This window comes from Staurois parvus, unplaced genomic scaffold (assembly GCF_062004578.1).
Source record: "Staurois parvus isolate SC_StPar_1 unplaced genomic scaffold, SC_StPar_1.0 ptg001631l, whole genome shotgun sequence".
NCBI lineage: Eukaryota > Metazoa > Chordata > Amphibia > Anura > Ranidae > Staurois > Staurois parvus.
In genome coordinates this window covers 170,001-193,202 of record NW_028319427.1, presented here as the reverse complement: position 1 = coordinate 193,202, position 23,202 = coordinate 170,001, and the positions used below count along the sequence as shown (strand labels likewise).

At 51.2% G+C, this 23,202-nt stretch overlaps 1 protein-coding gene across 1 annotated transcript in view; it reads left to right on the top strand.

The window, feature by feature from the left end:
* The first annotated feature begins 758 nt into the window (after window positions 1-758).
* LOC149434990 (vesicle-associated membrane protein 3-like) overlaps window positions 759-23,202 on the top strand; it is a 49,020-nt gene continuing 26,576 nt past the window's right edge. Inside the window, exon 1 of the mRNA XM_089663124.1 lies at window positions 759-851. Coding sequence (XP_089519250.1) covers window positions 850-851 — 2 coding nt within the window. The 5' untranslated portion in view covers window positions 759-849. The remainder of the gene's footprint in view (window positions 852-23,202) is intronic.

The window sequence follows — 23,202 nt, the reverse complement described above, 5'->3', positions numbered from 1 at the left end:
ACATCGGGATTGATCGATTTTCAGATAAATATCCCATAGTTCATGGACTCTATACCTTTTGCATAGAATAAATAATATACACTGATTTGGTGTATTTTCATCAAAGAAAGGTAGCAGAATACATTTTGGCCTAAATTTATGAAGAAAGATTATTTATTTGCAAAATTTTATAAAAGAAACATTTTTGAAAATTTTTGGTATTTTTTTACAATTATTTTGCATAAAAAAATAAATTCAGTTCTGTTTAATTACCACCAAAAAGAAAGCTGTCTAAAATAAAAGATAACAATGTCATATGGGTACAGCGTTGCATGACCGCGCAATTGTCATTCAAGGTGTGAGAACGCTGAAAGCAGAAAATTGGCCTTGGCAGGAAGGGGGTGAAAGCGGCCGGTATTGAAGGGGTTCATCTCATTACACTCACTCTTCGGGGATGTTTGTTTTATTTTCCTTCTTTTTAACTGAAAATCTCTAAAACTCTGAAGCAGCTTTACTGAGAAATCTAAACTATTCCTTATCTGTTTCTAGGATGTAAGTTTTGCTGACTTTAGACACACCCTGGACAGCAGGGGGCGGGTTACTGTCAGCGCCCTGTCCGCACTTGTCTGCTCCGCACCTTCCTTTATCTCCGATGTTATTCAGACTACAGAAAGATGGCGGCTGCCGCCTGGAAGAGCGGCCTATGTGGAGACAGAAATGCTCATCCAGAGGATGGAAAAGGGAAGTGCCCCGCCCTGCCGTCCCCTCCTGTGATGTCATTAGGACTCGCCCAATCATCGGTGACAGGAGTTCGGGAGAGTGACGGAGATCAGTTTGGTGCAACTTGGAGTCCGCACCCCCCCGGGAGAAATGTGAGTGACCGGGGGGGGGGGGGGAGATCGCTTCATAGGGGCACTTATACTAGGACCAAAACTACCGCACCCCCCCATAGCTACATGTACCCCCCTCCAGTCACCAGACCCCCTCCCTCCTGCAGTCACCAAACTCCACCAGACTCCCCCTCCAGTCACCAAACTACTACAGACCCCCCCCCCCCCCCCGTCACCAAACTACTACAGACCCCACCTCCAGTCACCAAACTACTACAGACCCCCCCCCCCCAGTCACCAAACTACTACAGACCCCCCCCACCTCCAGTCACCAAACTACTACAGACCCCCCCCCCACCTCCAGTCACCAAACTACTACAGACCCCCCCCCCCCACCTCCAGTCACCAAACTACTACAGACCCCCCCCCCAGTCACCAAACTACTACAGACCCCCCCCCCAGTCACCAAACTACTACAGACCCCCCCCCACCTCCAGTCACCAAACTACTACAGACCCCCCCCCCCCCACCTCCAGTCACCAAACTACTACAGACCCCCCCCCCACCTCCAGTCACCAAACTACTACAGACCCCCCCCCCACCTCCAGTCACCAAACTACTACAGACCCCCCCCCACCTCCGGTCACCAAACTCCACCTGGACCCCCCTCCGGTCACCAAACTCCACCAGGACCTCCCCCCCTCCTCCAGTCACCAAACTACTACAGACCCCCCCCACCTCCAGTCACCAAACTACTACAGACCCCCCCCACCTCCAGTCACCAAACTACTACAGACCCCCCCCCCCACCTCCAGTCACCAAACTACTACAGACCCCCCCCCCCCACCTCCAGTCACCAAACTACTACAGACCCCCCCCCCCCCACCTCCAGTCACCAAACTACTACAGACCCCCCCCACCTCCAGTCACCAAACTACTACAGACCCCCCCACCTCCAGTCACCAAACTACTACAGACCCCCCCCCCCCACCTCCAGTCACCAAACTACTACAGACCCCCCCCCACCTCCGGTCACCAAACTCCACCTGGACCCCCCTCCGGTCACCAAACTCCACCAGGACCTCCCCCCCTCCTCCAGTCACCAAACTCCACCAGACCCCACCCAGTCATCAAATTCCACGCCTCCCCCAATCACCAAACATCACTAACCCCCCCCCCCCAGTCATTAAACTCTACCAAATCCCCCTCTCCTCCAATCACCAAAGTACACCCCCCCCCCCCCCCCCCTGTCACCAAGCTCCACCAGACCAAGTCGCCCACCACAAACCCCCCCCCTCCCCGTCACCAAACTCCACCAAGCTCCCCCTCCAGTCATCAAATTCCACCAACGCCTCCCCCAAACACCACTAACCCCCCCCCCCCCAGTCATTAAACTCTACCAAATCCCCCTCTCCTCCAATCACCGAACTACACCCCCCCCCAGTCACCAAGCTCCACCAGACCAAGTCGCTTTCCTATTGGTCCAGAGTCATTCAGCCGCAGCGGAATATTATCGATCGGTCTTCGTTCATGAATTGTCATTTGTATATGAAAACCTGACTTCTATCCTTCCAGAAGGTGCGCGGCCCCCAGGGGTCAGGACATTTCAGGGCCCGGCTCCCCTGGGGACAGTGCAGGCTGTTACTGAGCCGGCCCAGCTGTAGGGGCGGGGCCTAGGAACTGCGCTGGACCTTATGCCGGCCATACATGGGGCGAAATTCGACTGATTTTTCATCTGAAAATCGGACCTAAGAATAATCAGACGATTTTCTCTGTTAGTGGGGTCAATGGCACCGGCCGATTTTCGTGGTTCCTCTTCTTTTCGGTGATTGGGCATGTTCGGAAATTTGTGAAAAACGAATGGCGTGTCTGCGTGGAAGCCGGTGTCTGCGTGGAAGCCGGTGCGCGGCGTTTCTGCGTGGAAGCCGGTGCGCGGCCTGTCTGCGTGGAAGCCGGTGCGCGGCGTGGAAGCAGGTGCGCGGCGTGTCTGCGTGGAAGCCAGTGCGCGGCCTGTCTGCGTGGAAGCCGGTGTCTGCGTGGAAGCCGGTGCGCGGCGTGTCTGCGTGGAAGCCGGTGCGCGGCGTGTCTGCGTGGAAGCCGGTGTCTGCGTGGAAGCCGGTGTCTGCGTGGAAGCCGGTGCGCGGCATGTCTGCGTGGAAGCCAGTGTGCGGTGTGTCTGCATGGAAGGCGTTTCGCCGTGGAAGCCGGCGCGCGGCGTGTCTGCATTGAAGGCGTTTCGCCGTGGAAGCCGGCGCGCGGCGTGTCTGCATGGAAGGCGTTTCGCCGTGGAAGCCGGTGCGCGGCGTGTCTGCATGGAAGGCGTTTTGCCGTGGAAGCCGGTGTCTGCGTGGAAGCCGGTGCGCAGCCTGTCTGCGTGGAAGCCGGTGCGCGGCCTGTCTGCGTGGAAGCCGGTGCGTGGCGTGTCTGCATGGAAGGCGTTTCGCCGTGGAAGCCGGTGCGTGGTTGTCTGCGTGGAAGCCGGTGCGCGGTGTGTCTGCATGGAAGGCGTTTCGCCGTGGAAGCCGGTGTCTGCGTGGAAGCCGGTGCGCAGCCTGTCTGCGTGGAAGCCGGTGCGCGGCCTGTCTGCGTGGAAGCCGGTGCGCGGCCTGTCTGCGTGGAAGCCGGTGCGCGGCCTGTCTGCGTGGAAGCCGGTGCGCGGCCTGTCTGCGTGGAAGCCGGTGCGCGGCCTGTCTGCGTGGAAGCCGGTGCGTGGCGTGTCTGCATGGAAGGCGTTTCGCCGTGGAAGCCGGTGCGTGGCCTGTCTGCGTGGAAGCTGGTGCCTGCGTGGAAGCCGGTGCTCGGCCTGTCTGCGTGGAAGCTGGTGTGAGGCGTCTTTGCGTGGGAGGCATGTTTGCGTGGAAGCCAGTGGCAGGCGCCTTGCCGTGGAAGTCGCCATGGTGACCCGGTGCCTTGAATGTGTCGAGTCCTGGTTTAAATGGAAGCTGAAGACCTAAACATATTGAGGATTACTTCTGAAATGACATTTTCAGTTTTAAAGTGGAACTAAATTGAACTGTCCCACGAATCCACTCCATGCATGCCGTGAGAAACAGTCGCTCGTGCTCTCAGCCTAAGTGTCCAGCAATCAGTTGGCTGTTGTTGTAACTGACCACATGTGCAGCACCATGGAAACTGCAGATCAGAGGTGAAGATGGCCGCTTCCTTGGCTGTAAAGGGTGGGAGGGTTCAGCTCTGCTTCCCGGGTCGGGTGATTTCAGTGATTGGACACTTTTAGGTCACACTCAGGTTTTGGGGCGTTGAATATATTTCTGTGTTCCCTCGGCTTTGTCCGGCTGCCAGCAGTGATTTCCTGCTTACAGGAGGCTGTAAACTTTTCCTGTGAACATTGTCACTAGGTGACGGTCCATGAATGGGCAAAGCAAAGGTTTTATGTAACCACTTCAGCTCCGGAAGGATTTACACCTTTCATGACAGGTCATTCTTTTTTTTTTTTTTTTTGCTATTTAGCACTGCGCTACCTTAACTGGTAATTGTGCGGTCATGCAACACTGCACCCAAATGAAATGTTAGATCTTTCTCTTTTTTTTTTTTTTTATCACACAAACATCTTTCTTTTGGTGATATTTGATCACCACTGGGTTTTTTATTCTATAAATGAAAAAAGATCACAAATTTAAAAAACAAATATATATTTTTTACTTTCCACTGTAAAAAAAAAAAAAAAAATTCATAAATTGAGGTCAAAATATATTCTACTACGTGTGTGTGTGTGTGTATATAAAACACTATATTGCCTGCAGTTTTGGTCGGCCGGCCTTTCCACACACATGACCTTTAATGGCCCCCAGTCTTAGTCCGTAGGGTTCAATATTGAGTTGGCCCCGCCCTTTCCATGCACATGACCTTTAATGGCCCCCCAGTCTTAGTCCGTAGGGTTCAATATTGAGTTGGCCCCGCCCTTTCCATGCACATGACCTTTAATGGCCCCCCAGTCTTAGTCCGTAGGGTTCAATATTGAGTTGGCCCCGCCCTTTCCACGCCCATGACCTTTAATGGCCCCCCAGTCTTACTCCGTAGGGTTCAATATTGAGTTGGCCCCGCCCTTTCCACACACATGACCTTTAATACCCTCCCAGTCTTAGTCCGTAGGGTTCAATATGGAGTTGGCCCCGCCCTTTCCATGCACATGACCTTTAATGGCCCCCCAGTCTTGGTCCGTAGGGTTCAATATTGAGTTGGCCCCGCCCTTTGCAGCTATAACAACTTCAACTCTTCTGGGAAGGCCGTCCACAAGGTTTAGGAGGGTGTCTATGGGAAGGTTGGACCATTCTTCCAGAAGCACATTTGTCAGGTCAGGCACTGATGTCGGGGGAGGAGGCCTGGCTCGCACTCTCCGCTCTAATTCATCCCAAATGTGTTCTATGGGGTTGAGGTCAGGACTCTGTGCAGGACAGTCATGTTCCTCCACCCCAAACTGGCTCCTCCATGTCTTTATGGCCCTTGCTTTGTGCACTGGTGCGCAGTCATGTTGGAACAGGAAGGGGCCATCCCCAAACTCTTCCCACAAAGTTGGGAGCATGAAATTGTCCAAAATGTTGCCTTAAGAGTTCCCTTCACTGGAACTAGGGGGCCAAGCCCAACCCCTGTAAAACAACCCCACACCATAATCCCCCCTCCACCAAACTTTACACTTGGCACAATGCAGTCAGGCAAGTATCGTTCTCCTGGCAACCACCAAACCTAGACAAGTCCATCGCATTGCCAGACAGAGAAGAGTGATTGGTCACTCCAGAGGACACATCTCCACTGCTCTAGAGTCCGACGCTTTGCATTGCACTTGGTGAGGCTTGGATGCAGCTGCTTGGCCATGGAAACCCATTCCATGAAGCTCTCTACACACTGTTGTTGGGCTCATCTGAAGGCCACACCAAGTTTGGAGGTCTTTAGCTATTGACTCTGCAGACAGTTGGTGACTTCTGCGCACTGTGCGCTTCAGCATGCGCTGACCCCGCCCTGTCATGTGACGTGGCCTACCATTTGGTGGCTGAGTGGCTGTTGTTCCCAGTTGCTTCCACTTTGTTATAATCCCACTAACAGTTGAGTGTGGAATATTTAGTAGCCAGGAAATGTCACGGATGGACTTATTGCCCAGGTGGCCACCTATCACGGGACCACGCTTGGAGTCACTGAGCTCCTGAGAGCGACCCATTCTTTCACCAATGTTTGTAGAAGCAGTCTGCATGTCTAGGGGATGATTGTATACACCTGTGTCCATGGAGGGGATTGGAACACCTGAATCACATGATTGGGAGGGGATTGGAACACCTGAATCACATGATTGGGAGGGGATTGGAACACCTGAATCACATGATGTGGAGGGGATTGGAACACCTGAATCACATGATTGGGAGGGCGGGGCCAATACTTCTGGCAATATAGTGTAGTTTTCCATCTAATAAGTGTAACACAGAGAATGTTTTTCCTGGAGTAGAAAGTGAAACTATAATGAACAGCGTAATGAAGCCGGGAGGGTCTGCAGTCCCTAGTACTAGCTAGTACCACATGGGAGAGGCAGCAGTAGAACACATAATTATGTGAATGCAGCCAGGTTTATCCCTGTAAGTCAATGGGAATGCTGCAAGGTAGCCCCTCACTGGTGAGGTCCCCCCCCCCCCCCCCCCCTACGCATTCCTTCCTGTGAGTCCTCTTGTGCTATCACTCCTAGTACCTGAATAAGGAACACACTGCAGAGCTATAGAGGTCTGTTGGCTCACACTGCTTCTACTCTCTCCGTGCTTACTTTCTGATTGCATTCCTGACACCAAGAAAAAAAGGTGACAGAGGAGGGATCTCCAGCACACAGCCTATGATTGACAGCCTCAGCTCTGTTCCTGTGTGCTCTGTGAAGGGGGTGTGTTACTCCCCTCCAATCACCTCTTGTTGAGCTTTGCAGAGTGTATCTTCAGCTCCCTGCCCCCTGCTTTCTGGAAGCTCAGACAAGCTTTATACACTCACCGGCCACTTTATTAGGTACACCTTGCTAGTGTCAAGAAAATCTCCCCCACACCATGACACCACCACCAGCCTGAACCGTTGATACAAGGCAGGATGGATCCACCACACCATGACACCACCACCACACCATGACACCACCACCACCAGCCTGAACCGTTGATACAAGGCAGGATGGATCCACCACACCATGACACCACCAACCTGAACCATTGATACAAGGCAGGATGGATCCACCACACCATGACACCACCACCACCACCAGCCTGAACCGTTGATACAAGGCAGGATGGATCCACCACACCATGACACCACCACCAGCCTGAGCCATTGATACAAGGCAGGATGGATCCACCACACCATGACACCACCACCACCACCAGCCTGAACCATTGATACAAGGCAGGATGGATCCACCACACCATGACACCACCACCACCACCAGCCTGAACCTTTGATACAAGGCAGGATGGATCTATGCTTTCATGTTGTTAACGCCAAATTCTGACCCTACCATCTGAATGTCGCAGCAACCAGTCTGCCCATTCTCCTCTGACCTCTGTCATCAACAAGGCATTTTCATCCACACAACTGCCGCTCACTGGATGTTTTCTCTTTTTCGGACCATTCTCTGTAAACCCTAGAGATGGCTGTGTGTGGAAATCCCAGTAGATCAGCAGTTTTTGAAATACTCCGACCAGCCCGTCTGGCACCAACAACCATGACACAATCAAAGTGACTTAAACCCCCTTTCTTCCCCATTCTGATGCTCAGTTTGAACTTCAGCAAGTCGTCTTCACCGCCTCTAGATGCCTAAATGCACTGAGATGCCGCCATGCGATTGGCTGGTTAGCAGTTTGTGTTACCAAGCAATTGAACAGGCGTACCTAATAAAGTGGCCGGAGAGGGTATAATCTGCACCTTGACTGGCTGTAGAGAAGACAAAGATAAAACAAATCCTCCTACATAAGTTGTACCTGTTTATCTACTATGAGCCTGAGGCCAGTCACTTCACTGGGTGTATGTAAAAGTTTACAACCACTTTAAGGAATTCTATGGTCTGAGCGTACCATCAGCATTGTAATAATACAAACAATTGTTCTATCCGACAATCCAATAGGAGTTTATTTGAAAAATCTTTCATGTTGTGAGTTCTGCCTGTCCGCTGGCCGTCTCTTTCCACAACTTCCTGGATTCCCAGCATGCTTTTCAGCTTCTCCTCAGCTGTTGCCTTCAGTTTCACTGTGTCCGCTCTCCCCAGGCCTTGCGTTCCCGGTGTCCGCTCTCCCCAGGCCTTGCGTTCCCGGTGTCCGCTCTCCCCGGGCCCCGCGTTCCCAGTGTCCGCTCTCCCCGGGCCCCGCGTTCCCAGTGTCCGCTCTCCCCGGGCCCCGCGTTCCCGGTGTCCGCTCTCCCCGGGCCCCGCGTTCCCGGTGTCCGCTCTCCCCGGGCCCCGCGTTCCCGGTGTCCGCTCTCCCCGGGCCCCGCGTTCCCGGTGTCCGCTCTCCCCGGGCCCCGCGTTCCCGGTGTCCGCTCTCCCCGGGCCCCGCGTTCCCGGTGTCCGCTCTCCCCGGGCCCCGCGTTCCCGGTGTCCGCTCTCCCCGGGCCCGCGTTCCCGGTGTCCGCTCTCCCCGGGCCCCGCGTTCCCGGTGTCCGCTCTCCCCGGGCCCCGCGTTCCCGGTGTCCGCTCTCCCCGGGCCCCGCGTTCCCGGTGTCCGCTCTCCCCGGGCCCCGCGTTCCCGGTGTCCGCTCTCCCCGGGCCCCGCGTTCCCGGTGTCCGCTCTCCCCGGGCCCCGCGTTCCCGGTGTCCGCTCTCCCCGGGCCCCGCGTTCCCGGTGTCCGCTCTCCCCGGGCCCCGCGTTCCCGGTGTCCGCTCTCCCCGGGCCCCGCGTTCCCGGTGTCCGCTCTCCCCGGGCCCCGCGTTCCCGGTGTCCGCTCTCCCCGGGCCCCGCGTTCCCGGTGTCCGCTCTCCCGGGCCCCGCGTTCCCGGTGTCCGCTCTCCCCGGGCCCCGCGCTCCCGGTGTCCGCTCTCCCCGGGCCCCGCGCTCCCGGTGTCCGCTCTCCCCGGGCCCCGCGCTCCCGGTGTCCGCTCTACACTGAACATGGAAATGCAATTATTTTAGTAAATATAAACTAAGTACCTTTCCTCATCGGCAGTCTATAGGAGTCTTGCAACTTCTATCAGTGGCCAGCAGAGCACTAGCTAAAGCTTGTAGGAGGAGTATTCTTTCTGCTCTAGGAGGATGCAGGACACCTGACCTCTGTCTGAACAGTGCTGATCGGCCCTGTGCTGATCACATTCACTCTCCCAAGCAAAAAAAAAAACCTCTCTAGCAATACACACCAAACTGAGCTTGTACAGAATGGCTACAGTTCAGTCTTTCTTATCAGGAGATAAGAGGTAGTTGCTTCAAAAGGGGGAGGAACAGAGCAGACAGGATCAAACATCCTTTTTACATAATGTGGAGGATTAACCCCTTACGTTCCACAGTGAGTATAACAAGCTGCATCTACAGACCGATTGTACTGTTGTGGGTTCAGGAACACTTTAAGTGCCGGACAGGCATTCTGGTTCCTTAATCCTTTAAGCAGCTGCTTTGTGAAGGGTGTGCGTTCTTGTAGAGTGTGGACCAAGCTTGGTGGGAAGGCACTCTGCGAACCCGGGATACTTCTCAGCACTCTGTTAGGTGTCAGTGAACAGTTAGCTGATCTTTTTGTATCAGGAAGGGTGTCAGTGAACAGTTAGCTCATCTTTGTATCGGGAAGGGTGTCAGTGAACAGTTAGCTGATCTCTTTGTATTGGGAAGGGTGTCAGTGAACAGTTAGCTGATCTTTGTATCGGGAAGGGTGTCGGTGAACAGTTAGCTGATCTTTGTATCGGGAAGGGTGTCGGTGAACAGTTAGCTGATCTCTTTGTATCGGGAAGGGTGTCGGTGAACAGTTAGCTGATCTCTTTGTATCGGGAAGGGTGTCGGTGAACAGTTAGCTGATCTTTGTATCGGGAAGGGTGTCGGTGAACAGTTAGCTGATCTCTTTGTATCGGGAAGGGTGTCGGTGAACAGTTAGCTGATCTCTTTGTATCGGGAAGGGTGTCGGTGAACAGTTAGCTGATCTCTTTGTATCGGGAAGGGTGTCAGTGAACAGTTAGCTGATCTCTGTATCGGGAAGGGTGTCAGTGAACAGTTAGCTGACCTCTTTGTATCGGGAAGGGTGTCAGTGAACAGTTAGCTGATCTTTGTATCAGGAAGGGTGTCAGTGAACCGTTAGCTGATCTCTGTATCGGGAAGGGTGTCAGTGAACAGTTAGCTGATCTCTTTGTATCGGGAAGGGTGTCGGTGAACAGTTAGCTGATCTCTTTGTATCGGGAAGGGTGTCAGTGAACCGTTAGCTGATCTCTGTATCGGGAAGGGTGTCGGTGAACAGTTAGCTGATCTCTTTGTATCGGGAAGGGTGTCAGTGAACAGTTAGCTGATCTTTGTATCGGGAAGGTGTCAGTGATAACAGCTGATCTTTGTATCAGGAAGGAATGCAGTCAGCTGACCGTGGTTACAACAGAGCTGTGACTACACAGAGTCCTCTGCTCAGAATGTAGCATGAATGTGGTAAGATTTTTCTAATCACCAGCCGCAGCTGTCATGTGAGTGGAACTGCCTGTCAGGACTTTGAAGTGTCTCTTGGAATGTTTCCCCCCCCAGGAAGTAATTGCATTCCTGCTGTAATCACAGACTTGGTTTGATCCGCACTGCGTCTACAGGACGTTTTAAGCCCGGGGTTCACAATGATGTGCAGAATTCGCAGCGTTTTCTGTATTCCGCACCCTATCAGGATCGCACCGCGTTCATGCAAACTGATGCAGGTGTGTAAAGTTACCAACCCCCCCAAAAGCGGTTCGCAAAACGCGGTGCGATGTGCAGAATCGGATCGCATAGATACTCATCTGATCCGATTCTAGTGCGGAGTGAAAAAAGGGTCCTGTGCGTTTTTGGTGCGATTAGAGCCATACAAAGTGTACGGCTCCGATCGCTCCGCGCACAAATCGCATGTGATTTGGACAGGAATGCGGTGCGGATCCTGTGTGAATCACGTGCGATATACTGCACCGCATATATGTGAACCCGGGCTCAAGCGCAAATAAATGCATGTAATCTATGGTGCCACTCACACTGCATTTACCTGCGTTTTCGATGCAGTCAGCTCAGCTCCATGTAGAGAAAATAGAATTGTGTGTGTCCAGGATGTGATTGGACAGTCTAAGGGCTCCATGTACACTGCGGCTGATAAACTGACGTTTAGGAGCGTTTCTGCGGTTTTTTTTGTTTTTGTGGGTTTTTTTTTTCAGCAGCCCCTGAACCCCCCCCCCCCCCCCCATGTTCTCCTATGTGTCCATGTACACATCGTCGTTTACAGTCGTTTTTTTAACCCACCAAAACGCTTTTCAGGAGTAGATTTTATCAGCGTTTCAAACGCTTGTCAACGCGGCAAATCGCGTTTATAAGCATTTGCGTTTTGAAAATGTTTTTGTAACTTTTCCAGTTCCTGATGCTGTCCAGAGCCTGGAGACCGTTCAACTCCCGAAATCATTAACCATTTCCTGTGCGGCCCATGTACATAAACGGCCGGACGGGAGCAGGGGCAGGAGCGGGTTGCCGTTCATAAACAGCGCCCACATTTGCAGCCTGTGGCGTGTTCCCCGGGAGCGCGCGGCACCGCGATCTGGACACAGTGGAAACACTGATCGCTGTACGGGACCTCTGTATGAGTTCCCGATCGTGATCAGTGATTGGCCACATGAACAGTAGTTAGCAAGATGTCACTTTTGACATCATTGCTTACTACTAGTGAAATCCTGTGAATGATCACAGAGGTCACATGGTACAGGGCTATTCACAACTGCCCTGTACCATGTGACAAGCTGTGACCAATCACAGCTCACACAGTATTTCTCAATGGCTGCAAGAGAGAAGGAGAAATGATTGCTTTTACAGCCTTTATGGGTGTAAAAAAAAAATAAAAATCTTCATCACCCCCACAAGTAATAGTGTCACCATGGTGACCCTGCACTGCTAGGGTGACAGTATGTAAAAAAAAAAAAAGTTTAAAAATTATAATTTTTGGTTATAAACTAATTTGGGTTTTTTTTTTTTTTTTTTTTTTTTTTTGCTAAATAGCTGAATACATTTTGACCAAGATTTATGAAGAAAGATTATTTATTTGCAAAATTTTATAAGAAAAACTTTTTTTTTTTTTTAATTTTTGGACATTTTCATTTACATGGCAAAAAAAAAAAAAATAATCCCAGTGGTGAATAAATACCACCAAAATAAAGTTGTGTGTCCCAAAAGAATGCAAAAAAATTTCATATTGGTACAGTGTTGCATGACCGTGCAATTGTCATTCAAAGTGTGATAGAGCTGAATATTGGTCGGGACTGGAAGGGGGTGGAAAGTGTCGGGACTGGAAGGGGGTGGAAAGTGTCGGGACTGGAAGGGGGTGGAAAGTGTCGGGACTGGAAGGGGTGGAAAGTGATAGTAAACTCCTTCCCCCCCCCCCCCCCCTTTTTTTTTTTTTTTTTTACCTGCAGGTAAGCTTTTAATAAAGTTTACCGCAAGATATTCGCTCTTTTGTAAAGCTGGCGTACGCGCTCTGAAGGAACGGCATACCCATGCAATACCTTCAGAGTACTGTGCCGTGGCCTGGGACTCCGGCGTGCATGCACAGGAGTGACGTCATCGCGTCCCGGCCAGTCAGACTACCGGAGCTTGCGAACCGGGAAGAAGGACCGGGTGAAGATGGAAGCCTCTGCAGCGGGGACATCGTGCTCTTTATGGAGAGATGTGGGGTCATTAAGAAATAGTGACAGGTCCTCTTTATGGAGAGATATGGGGTCAATAAGACATAATTAGTGACGGGTCCCTCTTTATGGAGAGATATGGGGGGGTCACTGAGACATAATTAGTGACGGGTCCTCTTTATGGAGAGATATGGGGGTCAATAAGACCTAATTCGTGACAGGTCCTCTTTATGGAGATATGGGGGTCAATGAGACATAATTAGTGACAGGTCCTCTTTATGGAGAGATATGGGGGGGTCAATAAGACCTAATTAGTGACAGGTCCTCTTTATGGAGAGATATGGGGGGTCAATGAGACATAATTAGTGACAGGTCCTCTTTATGGAGAGATGTGGGGTCAATGAGACATAGTGACGGGTCCTCTTTATGGAGAGATATGGGGGGTCAATGAGACCTAATTAGTGACAGGTCCTCTTTATGGAGAGATATGGGGGGTCAATGAGACATAATTAGTGACAGGTCCTCTTTATGGAGAGATGTGGGGTCAATAAGACCTAATTAGTGACGGGTCCTCTTTATGGAGAGATGGAGTCAATGAGACATAGTGACGGTCCTCTTTATGGAGAGATATGGGGGGTCAATGAGACCTAATTAGTGACAGGTCCTCTTTATGGAGAGATATGGGGTCAATAAGACATAATTAGTGACAGGTCCTCTTTATGGAGAAATATGGGGGGGTCAATAAGAACCCACATCTCTCCTCTGCAATGTAAAGCATTGGATCAAAGAAGCATCGATTTAGTGCTTTAAAAAAAAAAAAAATGTCTGGAACCGGAAGTGACATCGTTCTGGTCCTCCAAGGGCATAGAGATGTGTGGCGGCCATCTTTCCTTCACCCATATCTATGCCCAGCGCCGGGATCGATTGTTTCTCAGGTAACACTGAACTACTGGACGGCTTTGAGGGGTGGGGTTCTTTCGGTGCTTTTTTTTCATTTCGGCCGATCGCCGAAAGGGTTGTTTTCGGCCACCAGAAATTCGGTGCATCCCTATGATGGAGCTATGAGGAAGGCTGTATAAGCCGAAACCTGTCAGCATTTTATAAAGATTTTTTTTGTCCAGCGTACTCAGAGTGGTCGGCTGTAGAAGCCAGTACGATAAGTGGCAATAATCTGAGCAAGCCATAGGATGAGGTCAGCCTGGCCCAAACAGATTAGAATTGGCATCCCAACGCGTTTCAGGGCACGCACCCTCTTCCTCAGGGCTCAGAGAAAGGGGGGCGTCCCCTGAAATGCCAAATCCTGGCAGTTCACATCTGCAGAGAATGCATCAAGGTCTAAAACCTTTACAACCACTTTAACCTCTTCACGCCGAACGCACGCAAACGTGCGGCCTCCCGGCGTCTGGGCTTAGACACCGAGCGGCCGCACACTTGCGTTCTATTAAAGGACATATGTGCGGAGAGCGCGCGCCCTGCACGCATGTCCGGTACTCACGGAAAGGTCCTGATCTCTTTCGATCGGAACCTTTCCCGATCATGTGACTGCCATCACGGCGGTCACATGACCCTAAACCCCGCCCCTCCTCCCGGCTTCTGAAATCCTTAAAGGGCCGGGAGGCGCCGCCGTGAAGAGGTTTAAAGAAGGAACATTTAAACGCAGGAAAAAGTCATCTGGGGAGTATAAAAGTTTATATATATCCCAGGTGAGTAATGCAGGAGTGGCGGCGTGAGTGAGGTGTAACTGTCACTTCTAGGCCAGGCCCTGCAAGTTCAGCAATTCTGCTATTGCTTAACCGCTTCCCCGCCGACCTACAGCAAAACTACTGCTACAGGGCGGCAAGGCTGCACACAATAACGCATCTATACGTGATTTGCATTTCTGGGTAAGGGGTGCGCACGCACGCCATCCTACCCGCACGCGCGCCATCCTACCCGTGCCACCATTGGCGGCTACAGAAGTCCATCACCGGGTCCCGGCTGGAGATTCCCCGCCGGCATCTAGCGATCGCCGAGAGACCTGTGTGTAAACAACACACAGGTTTCCCTGCTGCCAGCAAGGACATGCTGCTGTGTATTTGTCTGCCTAGCATGTCTCCCTATTAAAACACTCCCAGCACACAGTTAACCCTTTGACCGCCCCAGATGTTAACCCCTTCCTGCCCAGTGCCATTAGTACGGTGTCAATGCTTTTTATTAATAGCACAGGTCTCCCTCCTGCCAGCAAGGACATGCTGCTGTGTATTTCTCTGCATAGCATGTCTACCTAGTAAAACACACACAGTTAACCCCTTCCTGCCCAGTGTCAGTGCTTTTTATTAATAGCACAGGTCTCCCTTCTACCAGCAAGGACATGCTGCTGTGTATTTCACTGCATAGCATGTCTCCCTAGTAAAACACTCCCAGCACACAGTTAACCCTTTGATCGCCCCAGATGTTAACTTCTTCCTGCCCAGTGCCATTAGTATGGTGTCAATGCTTTTTATTAATAGCACAGGTCTCCTTCCTGCCAGCAAGGACATGCTGTGTATTTCTCTGCATAGCATATCTCCCTAGTGTAAAACACTCTACACAGTTAACCCTTTGATCACCACAGATGTTAACCCCTTCCTGCCCAGTGCCATTAGTACGGTGTTGGTGCCTTTTATTAACACAGGTCTCCCTCTTGCCAGCAACGACATGCTGCTGTGTATTTCTCTGCATAGCATGTCTCCCTAGTAAAACGCACACAGTTAACCACTTCCTGCCCAGTGCCATTTGTACAGTGTCAGTGCTTTTTATTAGTAACACAGGTCTCCCTCCTGCCAGCAAGGACATGCTGCTGTGTATTACTCTGCATAGCATGTCTCCCTAGTAGAAAACACTCTACACAGTTAACCCTTTGATCGCCCCAGATGTTAGGCCCTTCCTGCCCAGTGCCATTAGTACAGTGTCAGTGCTTTTTATTAGTAACACAGGTCTTCCTCCTGCCAGCAAGGACATGCTGCTGTATATTACTCTGCATAGCATGTCTCTGTAGTAAAACACTCCCTGCACAGAGTTAACCCCTTCCTGCCCAGTGCCATTAGTACGGTGTCAATGCTTTTTATTAATCGCACAGGTCTCCCTCCTGCCAGCAAGGACATGCTGCTGTGTATTTCTCTGCATAGCATGTCTCCCTATTAAAATACTCCGTGCACACAGTTAACCCTTTGATCGCCCCAGATGTTACCCCCTTCCTGCCCAGCATCATTAGTACAGTGTCAGTGCTTTTTATTAGTAACACAGGTCTCCCTCCTGCCAGCAAGGACATGCTGCTGTGTATTTCTCTGCGCAGCATGTCTCCCTAGTAAAACACTCCGTGCACACAGTTAACCCTTTGATTGCCACAGATGTTAACCCCTTCCACCCAGTGCCATTAGTAGTGTCAGTGCTTTTTATTAGCACCGATCACTGTATTAGTATCACTGGGGATGTTAGTGGCAGTTACTCAGTCCCCCCCCCCCCCCCAGTGCCAGAATACCCGCCGCAGTCCCGCTATAAGTCACTGATCACCACCATCACTACAGTAGTATACAAAAAATACCATTTGTAGACGCTATATCTTTCATGTAAACTTATTTTTGCCTAAATTTATGACGAAATTTGATTTTTTTTTTTTTTTTTTTTTTTACACTGGCTATTGAACCAAGGCTAGCAGAGGTAGTCGCGTTCATCTGCTGCTGAACGCGTAAAAATGTTATAATGGAATCCAAGTTCACGTTTGAACACACAATACATGGAGCTTTCTTGGAAAACAGCCATTTATACACACCTACTTCTAGAAATGGCTTGTTTTGGTTTCCTACAAGGATGAGCTCCTATTGGTCACCCTGATGTGTGGTGTACAGGTCCAGTCCTCATATGTTTGTGATGTCATCACAAATACAATGCAGTAAGTAGCACGGTGATGAGGTTTCCTATGGAGCGGTCGGGTAAGTTCCTGTAGTGGATGTTTGTTAGGGAAATGCAGGGCGTGAGCTTTAATTCGGAGCGGAGTGTCAGTGTGACCTTTCTGGAGCACCGCCAGGGAAAATTCCCACTAGGATAGCAACTGTTACAGAGTGCTGTACACTGACACCTAGCGAGCTGATGTGAGATCGCAGTCCGGTCTGAGCACCTCCCCATACACGCACATAGGAAAGAAAAACACGTGGCTCAGGAGTGCCAACGTACAAAAATTTGGGCTGCGTTACATATTCTATTGCTGAACACACCGGAGTGCGGGTGGTCGTTCTAGGCCCATCAGTCGGGATATACTCTAAACCAGGGGTCTCCAAACTTTCTAAACAATGGTGTCAGTGGGAGGAATAGAAGAATAGTGTCCCATCGTTGGTGTCAGTGGGAGGAATAGTGCCCCATCATTGGTGTCAGTGGGAGGAATAGTGCCCCATCATTGGTGTCAGTGGGAGGAATAGTGCCCCATCATTGGTGTCAGTGGGAGGAATAGTGCCCCATCATTGGTGTCAGTGGGAGGAATAGTGCCCCATCATTGGTGTCAGTGGGAGGAATAGTGCCCCATCATTGGTGTCAGTAGGAAGAATAGTGCCCCATCATTGGTATCAGTGGGAGGAATAGTGCCCCATCATTGGTATCAGTGGGAGGAATAGTGCCCCATCATTGGTGTCAGTGGGAGGAATAGTGCCCCATCATTGGTATCAGTGGGAGGAATAGTGCCCCATCATTGGTATCAGTGGGAGGAATAGTGCCCCATCATTGGTATCAGTGGGAGGAATAGTGCCCCATCATTGGTGTCAGTGGGAGGAATAGTGCCCCATCATTGGTATCAGTGGGAGGAATAGTGCCCCATCATTGGTGTCAGTGGGAGGAATAGTGCCCCATCATTGGTATCAGTGGGAGGAATAGTGCCCCATCATTGGTGTCAGTGGGAGGAATAGTGCCCCATCATTGGTGTCAGTGGGAGGAATAGTGCCTCATCATTGGTGTCAGTGGGAGGAATAGTGCCCCATCATTGGTATCAGTGGGAGGAATAGTGCCCCATCATTGGTATCAGTGGGAGGAATAGTGCCCCATCATTGGTATCAGTGGGAGGAATAGTGCCCCATCATTGGTGTCAGTGGGAGGAATAGTGCCCCATCATTGGTGTCAGTGGGAGGAATAGTGCCCCATCATTGGTGTCAGTGGGAGGAATAGTGCCCCATCATTGGTGTCAGTGGGAGGAATAGTGCCCCATCATTGGTGTCAGTGGGAGGAATAGTGCCCCATCATTGGTATCAGTGGGAGGAATAGTGCCCCATCATTGGTGTCAGTAGGAAGAATAGTGCCCCATCATTGGTGTCAGTGGGAGGAATACAGTTGCAAGAAAAAGTATGTGAACCCCTTGGGATTACGTGGAGTTTTGCATGAATTGGGCATAAAATGTGCGCTGAACATCATCTAAGTCACAACAATAGAAGAACACAGTCTGCTGAACATAATACTACACAAATATTAGATGTTGCCATGGTTTAATTGTACATAACATGTAAACATTCACAGTGCAGGGAGGAAAAAGTATGTGAACCTTTGGACTTAATAACTGGTTGACCCTCCTTTGGCAGCAATAACCTCAACCAAACGTTTCCTGTAGTTGCAGATCAGACCTGCACAACAATCTGGAGTCATTTTGGACCACTCCTCTTCACAAAACTGTTTCAGTGTAGCAATATTCTTGGGATGTCTGGTGTGAATCGCTCTCTTAAGGTCATGCCACAGCGTTTCAATGGGGTTGAGGTCAGGACTCTGACTGGGCCACTCCAGAAGGCGTATTCTGTGCTGTTGCAGCCATTGTTTTGTTGAATTACTTGTATGCTTTGGGTCATTGTCCTGTTGCATCACCCATCCTCTGCGGAGCTTCAGTTGGCGGACAGATGGTCTTACGTTTTCCTGCAAAATGTCTTGATAAACTGTGGAATTCATTTTCCCATCAATGACAACAATCCGTCCAGGCCCTGAGGCAGCAAAGCAGCCCCAAACCATGATGCTCCCTCCGCCATGTTTCACAGTGGGGATGAGGTTTTGATGTTGGTGTGCTGGGCCTTTTTTTCTCCACACATAGTGTTGTGTGTTCTTCCCAAACAACTCAATCTTGGTTTCATCTGTCCACAGTATATTCTGCCAGTAGTGCTGTGGAACATCCAGGTGCTCTTTTGCAAACTTCAAACGTGCTGCAATATTCTTTTTTGACAGCAATGGCTTCCTCCGTGGTGTCCTCCCATGTACTCCATTCTTGTTTAATGTTTTCCTTATTGTAGATGTGTCAACAAAAATGTTAGCATGTGCCAGAGATTTCTGTAGGTCTTTAGCTGACACTCTGGGATTCTTCTTTACCTCATGCAGCATTCTGCGCTGTGCTATTGCAGTCATTTTTACAGGACGACCACGCCTAGGGAGAGTAGCAACAGTGCTAAACTTTCTCCATTTGTAGACAGTCTGTCTTACCGTGGACACAGGAACATCAAGGCTTTTGGAGATACTTTTGTAACCCTTTCCAGCTTCATGCAAGTCAACAATTCTTGCTCTTAGGTCTTCTGAGAGCGCTTTTCTGCGAGGCATGGTTCACATCAGACAGTGCTTCTTGAAACCAGTAAACCCAAAACAGGTGTGTGTTTTTTAAGGGCAGGACAGCTGTCAGCAACACATCCAATATCATCCCACTGATTGGAGTCAAGGTTGGCTCACTCCTGGCTCCAATTAGCTCTGGGAGAAGTCATGAAGCTAGGGCCTCACATACTTTTTCCTCCCTGCACTGTGAATGTTTACATGTTATGTGCAATTAAACCATGGCAACATCTAATGTTTGTGTAGTATTATGTTCAGCAGACTGTGTTCTTCTATTGTTGTGACTTAGAGGACGTTCAGAGCACATTTTATGCCCAATTCATGCAAAACTCCACGTAATCCCAAGGGGTTCACATACTTTTTCTTGCAACTGTAGTGCCCCATCATTGGTGTCAGTGGGAGGAATAGTGTCCCATCATTGGTGTCAGTGGGGGGAATAGTGCCCCATCATTGGTGTCAGTGGGAGGGAATAGTGCCCCATCATTGGTATCAGTGGGAGGAATAGTGCCCCATCATTGGTGTCAGTGGGAGGAATAGTGCCCCATCATTGGTGTCAGTGGGAGGAATAGTGCCCCATCATTGGTGTCAGTGGGAGGAATAGTGTCCCATCATTGGTATCAGTGGGAGGAATAGTGCCCCATCATTGGTATCAGTGGGAGGAATAGTGCCCCATCATTGGTGTCAGTGGGAGGAATAGTGCCCCATCATTGGTGTCAGTGGGAGGAATAGTGCCCCATCATTGGTGTCAGTGGGAGGAATAGTGCCCCATCATTGGTGTCAGTGGGAGGAATAGTGCCCCATCATTGGTATCAGTGGGAGGAATAGTGTCCCATCATTGGTGTCAGTGGGAGGAATAGTGTCCCATCATTGGTGTCAGTGGGAGGAATAGTGCCCCATCATTGGTGTCAGTGGGAGGAATAGTGCCCCATCATTGGTATCAGTGGGAGGAATAGTGCCCCATCATTGGTATCAGTGGGAGGAATAGTGTCCCATCATTGGTGTCTTTTTTTTTTTTTTTTCTCTGAGCCATTTTTTAGCTCCCCTTTTTGGCTGCAGTGGCGTTCACACGTCAGTCACAATGCTTTGCTCCCACAACAGGGGGCTATCTAATATTTTTCAATCCTATTCAACTGAATGGGGAAGCGCAGCAAACACTCTCCAACCACAGTTGTGTTGCAAAATTAAAACAGGCGGTGAGGAGATATCCGTCATCTCCTGAAAAGCTGTCTGATCACAAATTGCTTTTCGGAGGAGCAGGCGGTTTAGACGCAGGTGTAAGCCTAGGCTACCTATATGGCGGGTCTGATGCTTCTGTAGCTGATTCGTTGGTGGTAAAAGACAGCGGTTGTCATAGGCGCACTTGTGGCGGTGGGTCCACAGGTGGCGGTGCGTCCACAGGTCTCGGTGCGTCCACGGGTCTCGGTGTGTCCACGGGTGGTGGTGCGTCCACAGGTCTCGGTGTGTCCACGGGTGGTGGTGCGTCCACAGGTCTCGGTGTGTCCATGGGTGGTGGTGTGTCCACAGGTCTCGGTGCGTCCACGGGTCTCGGTGCGTCCATGGGTCTCGGTGCGTCCATGGGTCTCGGTGCGTCCATGGGTCTCGGTGCGTCCAGGGGTCTCGGTGCGTCCAGGGGTCTCGGTGCGTCCACGGGTCTCGGTGCGTCCACGGGTCTCGGTGCGTCCACGGGTGGCGGTGCGTCCACGGGTCTCGGTGCGTCCACGGGTGGCGGTGCGTCCACGGGTCTCGGTGCGTCCACGGGTGGCGGTGCGTCCACGGGTGGCGGTGCGTCCACGGGTCTCGGTGCGTCCACGGGTCTCGGTGCGTCCACGGGTCTCGGTGCGTCCACGGGTCTCGGTGCGTCCACGGGTCTCGGTGCGTCCACGGGTCTCGGTGCGTCCACGGGTCTCGGTGTTGCATGAAATGAAAGGGATCCATAGACTTCTGATATCAGAGTTGTCATCCACAGGTATGTGGGCAGGAGATCTGATATCCTTGTGAGATTTCAGGATTCTTCACATAACATTGGTTTTCCTTAGCATGCTGAAGCATGTTGAAAGATGAAAGGGGGAGGGGGGGATAACACTGAATTTGAATCAGGAGAGACTGGGGGGACGTAACATGTACAGCCTGAAGGGACGGAGGACATCACTATTAAATACTTTTTTTTTTCCCCTAAAGCTGATTTCCAGGTATAGTTTTGTATTACATTGTTACTTTGTTTCAGATTGGACCCATGTAAGTCTGTATGTCCACGTATGACCAGGCCTTTACTGACACTTCTTGTTTACATGTAACAGTATTTTTTTTTGTTTTTGCTAGATAATTACTTGGAATCCCCAATTATATATATTTTTAACCCCCCTGGCGGTGTTCCTGAGTGTAGCTCGGGGTAAAGTTTCAGCACCACAAGCGGTAACCCCCCCGAGCTACACTCAGGAATACACTGCAGCGTTGCTCCGGGATCTCTTCTTCACTTACCTCGTCCTGCGCTCCCGCGATGTCCCCCCTGCAGTGTCCCCGGCAATGTCCTCTGGCCGATGCCGGCATCTGTCTTCTGGGTTCCATTCCCTGCGACGTCGGGACATACGGGGGGACGGAACTGGCAGGGAATTTGAAAGTTGTAAAAGTGACATTCACTAGATACACTAAAATCACATAGTATAACATTCCTGTATCAAACCATTTCACATACATTGTGTCCCGAGTGCTTTGTCCGGCGCCCTGCCTGCATTTTTACTGTTCTTTCTGCCTGGAAACTGAGAAACGTCCATGGCGTCCAAAAAGCGTCCCTTTAGGTCAGACGCGGTTTTAGACCGGCTAGAGAACAGCGATAGTAAATCAGAACCACTTGCAGAATTGAGTGATAATGATTGGTGGGGGAAATTCCTCATCAGACACTGAAAACGATTCTGCGACTGAGCTCAGCGATGTGCGAACTTGGCGCTATATTTCACATTTCAGTGTTTTTGGTTTGATTATATTATTGAATTACATTTATTATTATTATATTATTTTTATGATTTATTCAATTCTAATTTATGATTTCGTGTTTCAAGTTTTATCCTCCCCGGGATGTTTACTAGACTCTTGTCCGGACAGATTTCAGGGAGTTATTCCTAAAAATTACAGCCTAAAATAAAAAAAGACATATTTCCATGCAAAAAAAGTACCGCTTTGAGCACAGAAATACTGACATAATCAGACCGCTAGGGAGGTTAAAGCGGAGGCCCTAGAGAGTAAAATGGTGCAATTTTTCGCCGGGCCCCGCGTTCGCTATGTCGGCTCTCGCGGGGCCCCGCGTTCGCTATGTCGGCTCTCGCCGGGCCCCGCGTTCGCTATGTCGGCTCTCGCCGGGCCCCGCGTTCGCTATGTATGGGGGGGGAATGTGGGCTGTTGTATGGGGGGGGAATGTGGGCTGTTGTATGGGGGGGGAATGTGGGCTGTTGTATGGGGGGGGGAATGTGGGCTGTTGTATGGGGGGGGGAATGTGGGCTGTTGTATGGGGGGGGGGAATGTGGGCTGTTGTATGGGGGGGGAGGAATGTGGGCTGTTGTATGGGGGGGGGGGGGGGAATGTGGGCTGTTGTATGGGGAGGGGGGAATGTGGGCTGTTGTATGGGGAGGGGGGAATGTGGGCTGTTGTATGGGGAGGGGGGAATGTGGGCTGTTGTATGGGGAGGGGGGAATGTGGGCTGTTGTATGGGGGGGGGGGAATGTGGGCTGTTGTATCGGGGGGGGGGAATGTGGGCTGTTGTATCGGGGGGGGGAATGTGGGCTGTTGTATCGGGGGGGGGGAATGTGGGCTGTTGTACGGGGGGGGGGGGAATGTGGGCTGTTGTACGGGGGGGGGAATGTGGGCTGTTGTATGGGGGGGGGGAATGTGGGCTGTTGTATCGGGGGGGGGGAATGTGGGCTGTTGTACGGGGGGGGGGGGAATGTGGGCTGTTGTACGGGGGGGGGGGGAGAATGTGGGCTGTTGTACGGGGGGGGGAGGAATGTGGGCTGTTGTCTGCGGGGGGGGGGGGGGGAATGTGGGCTGCTGTCTGCGGGGGGGGGG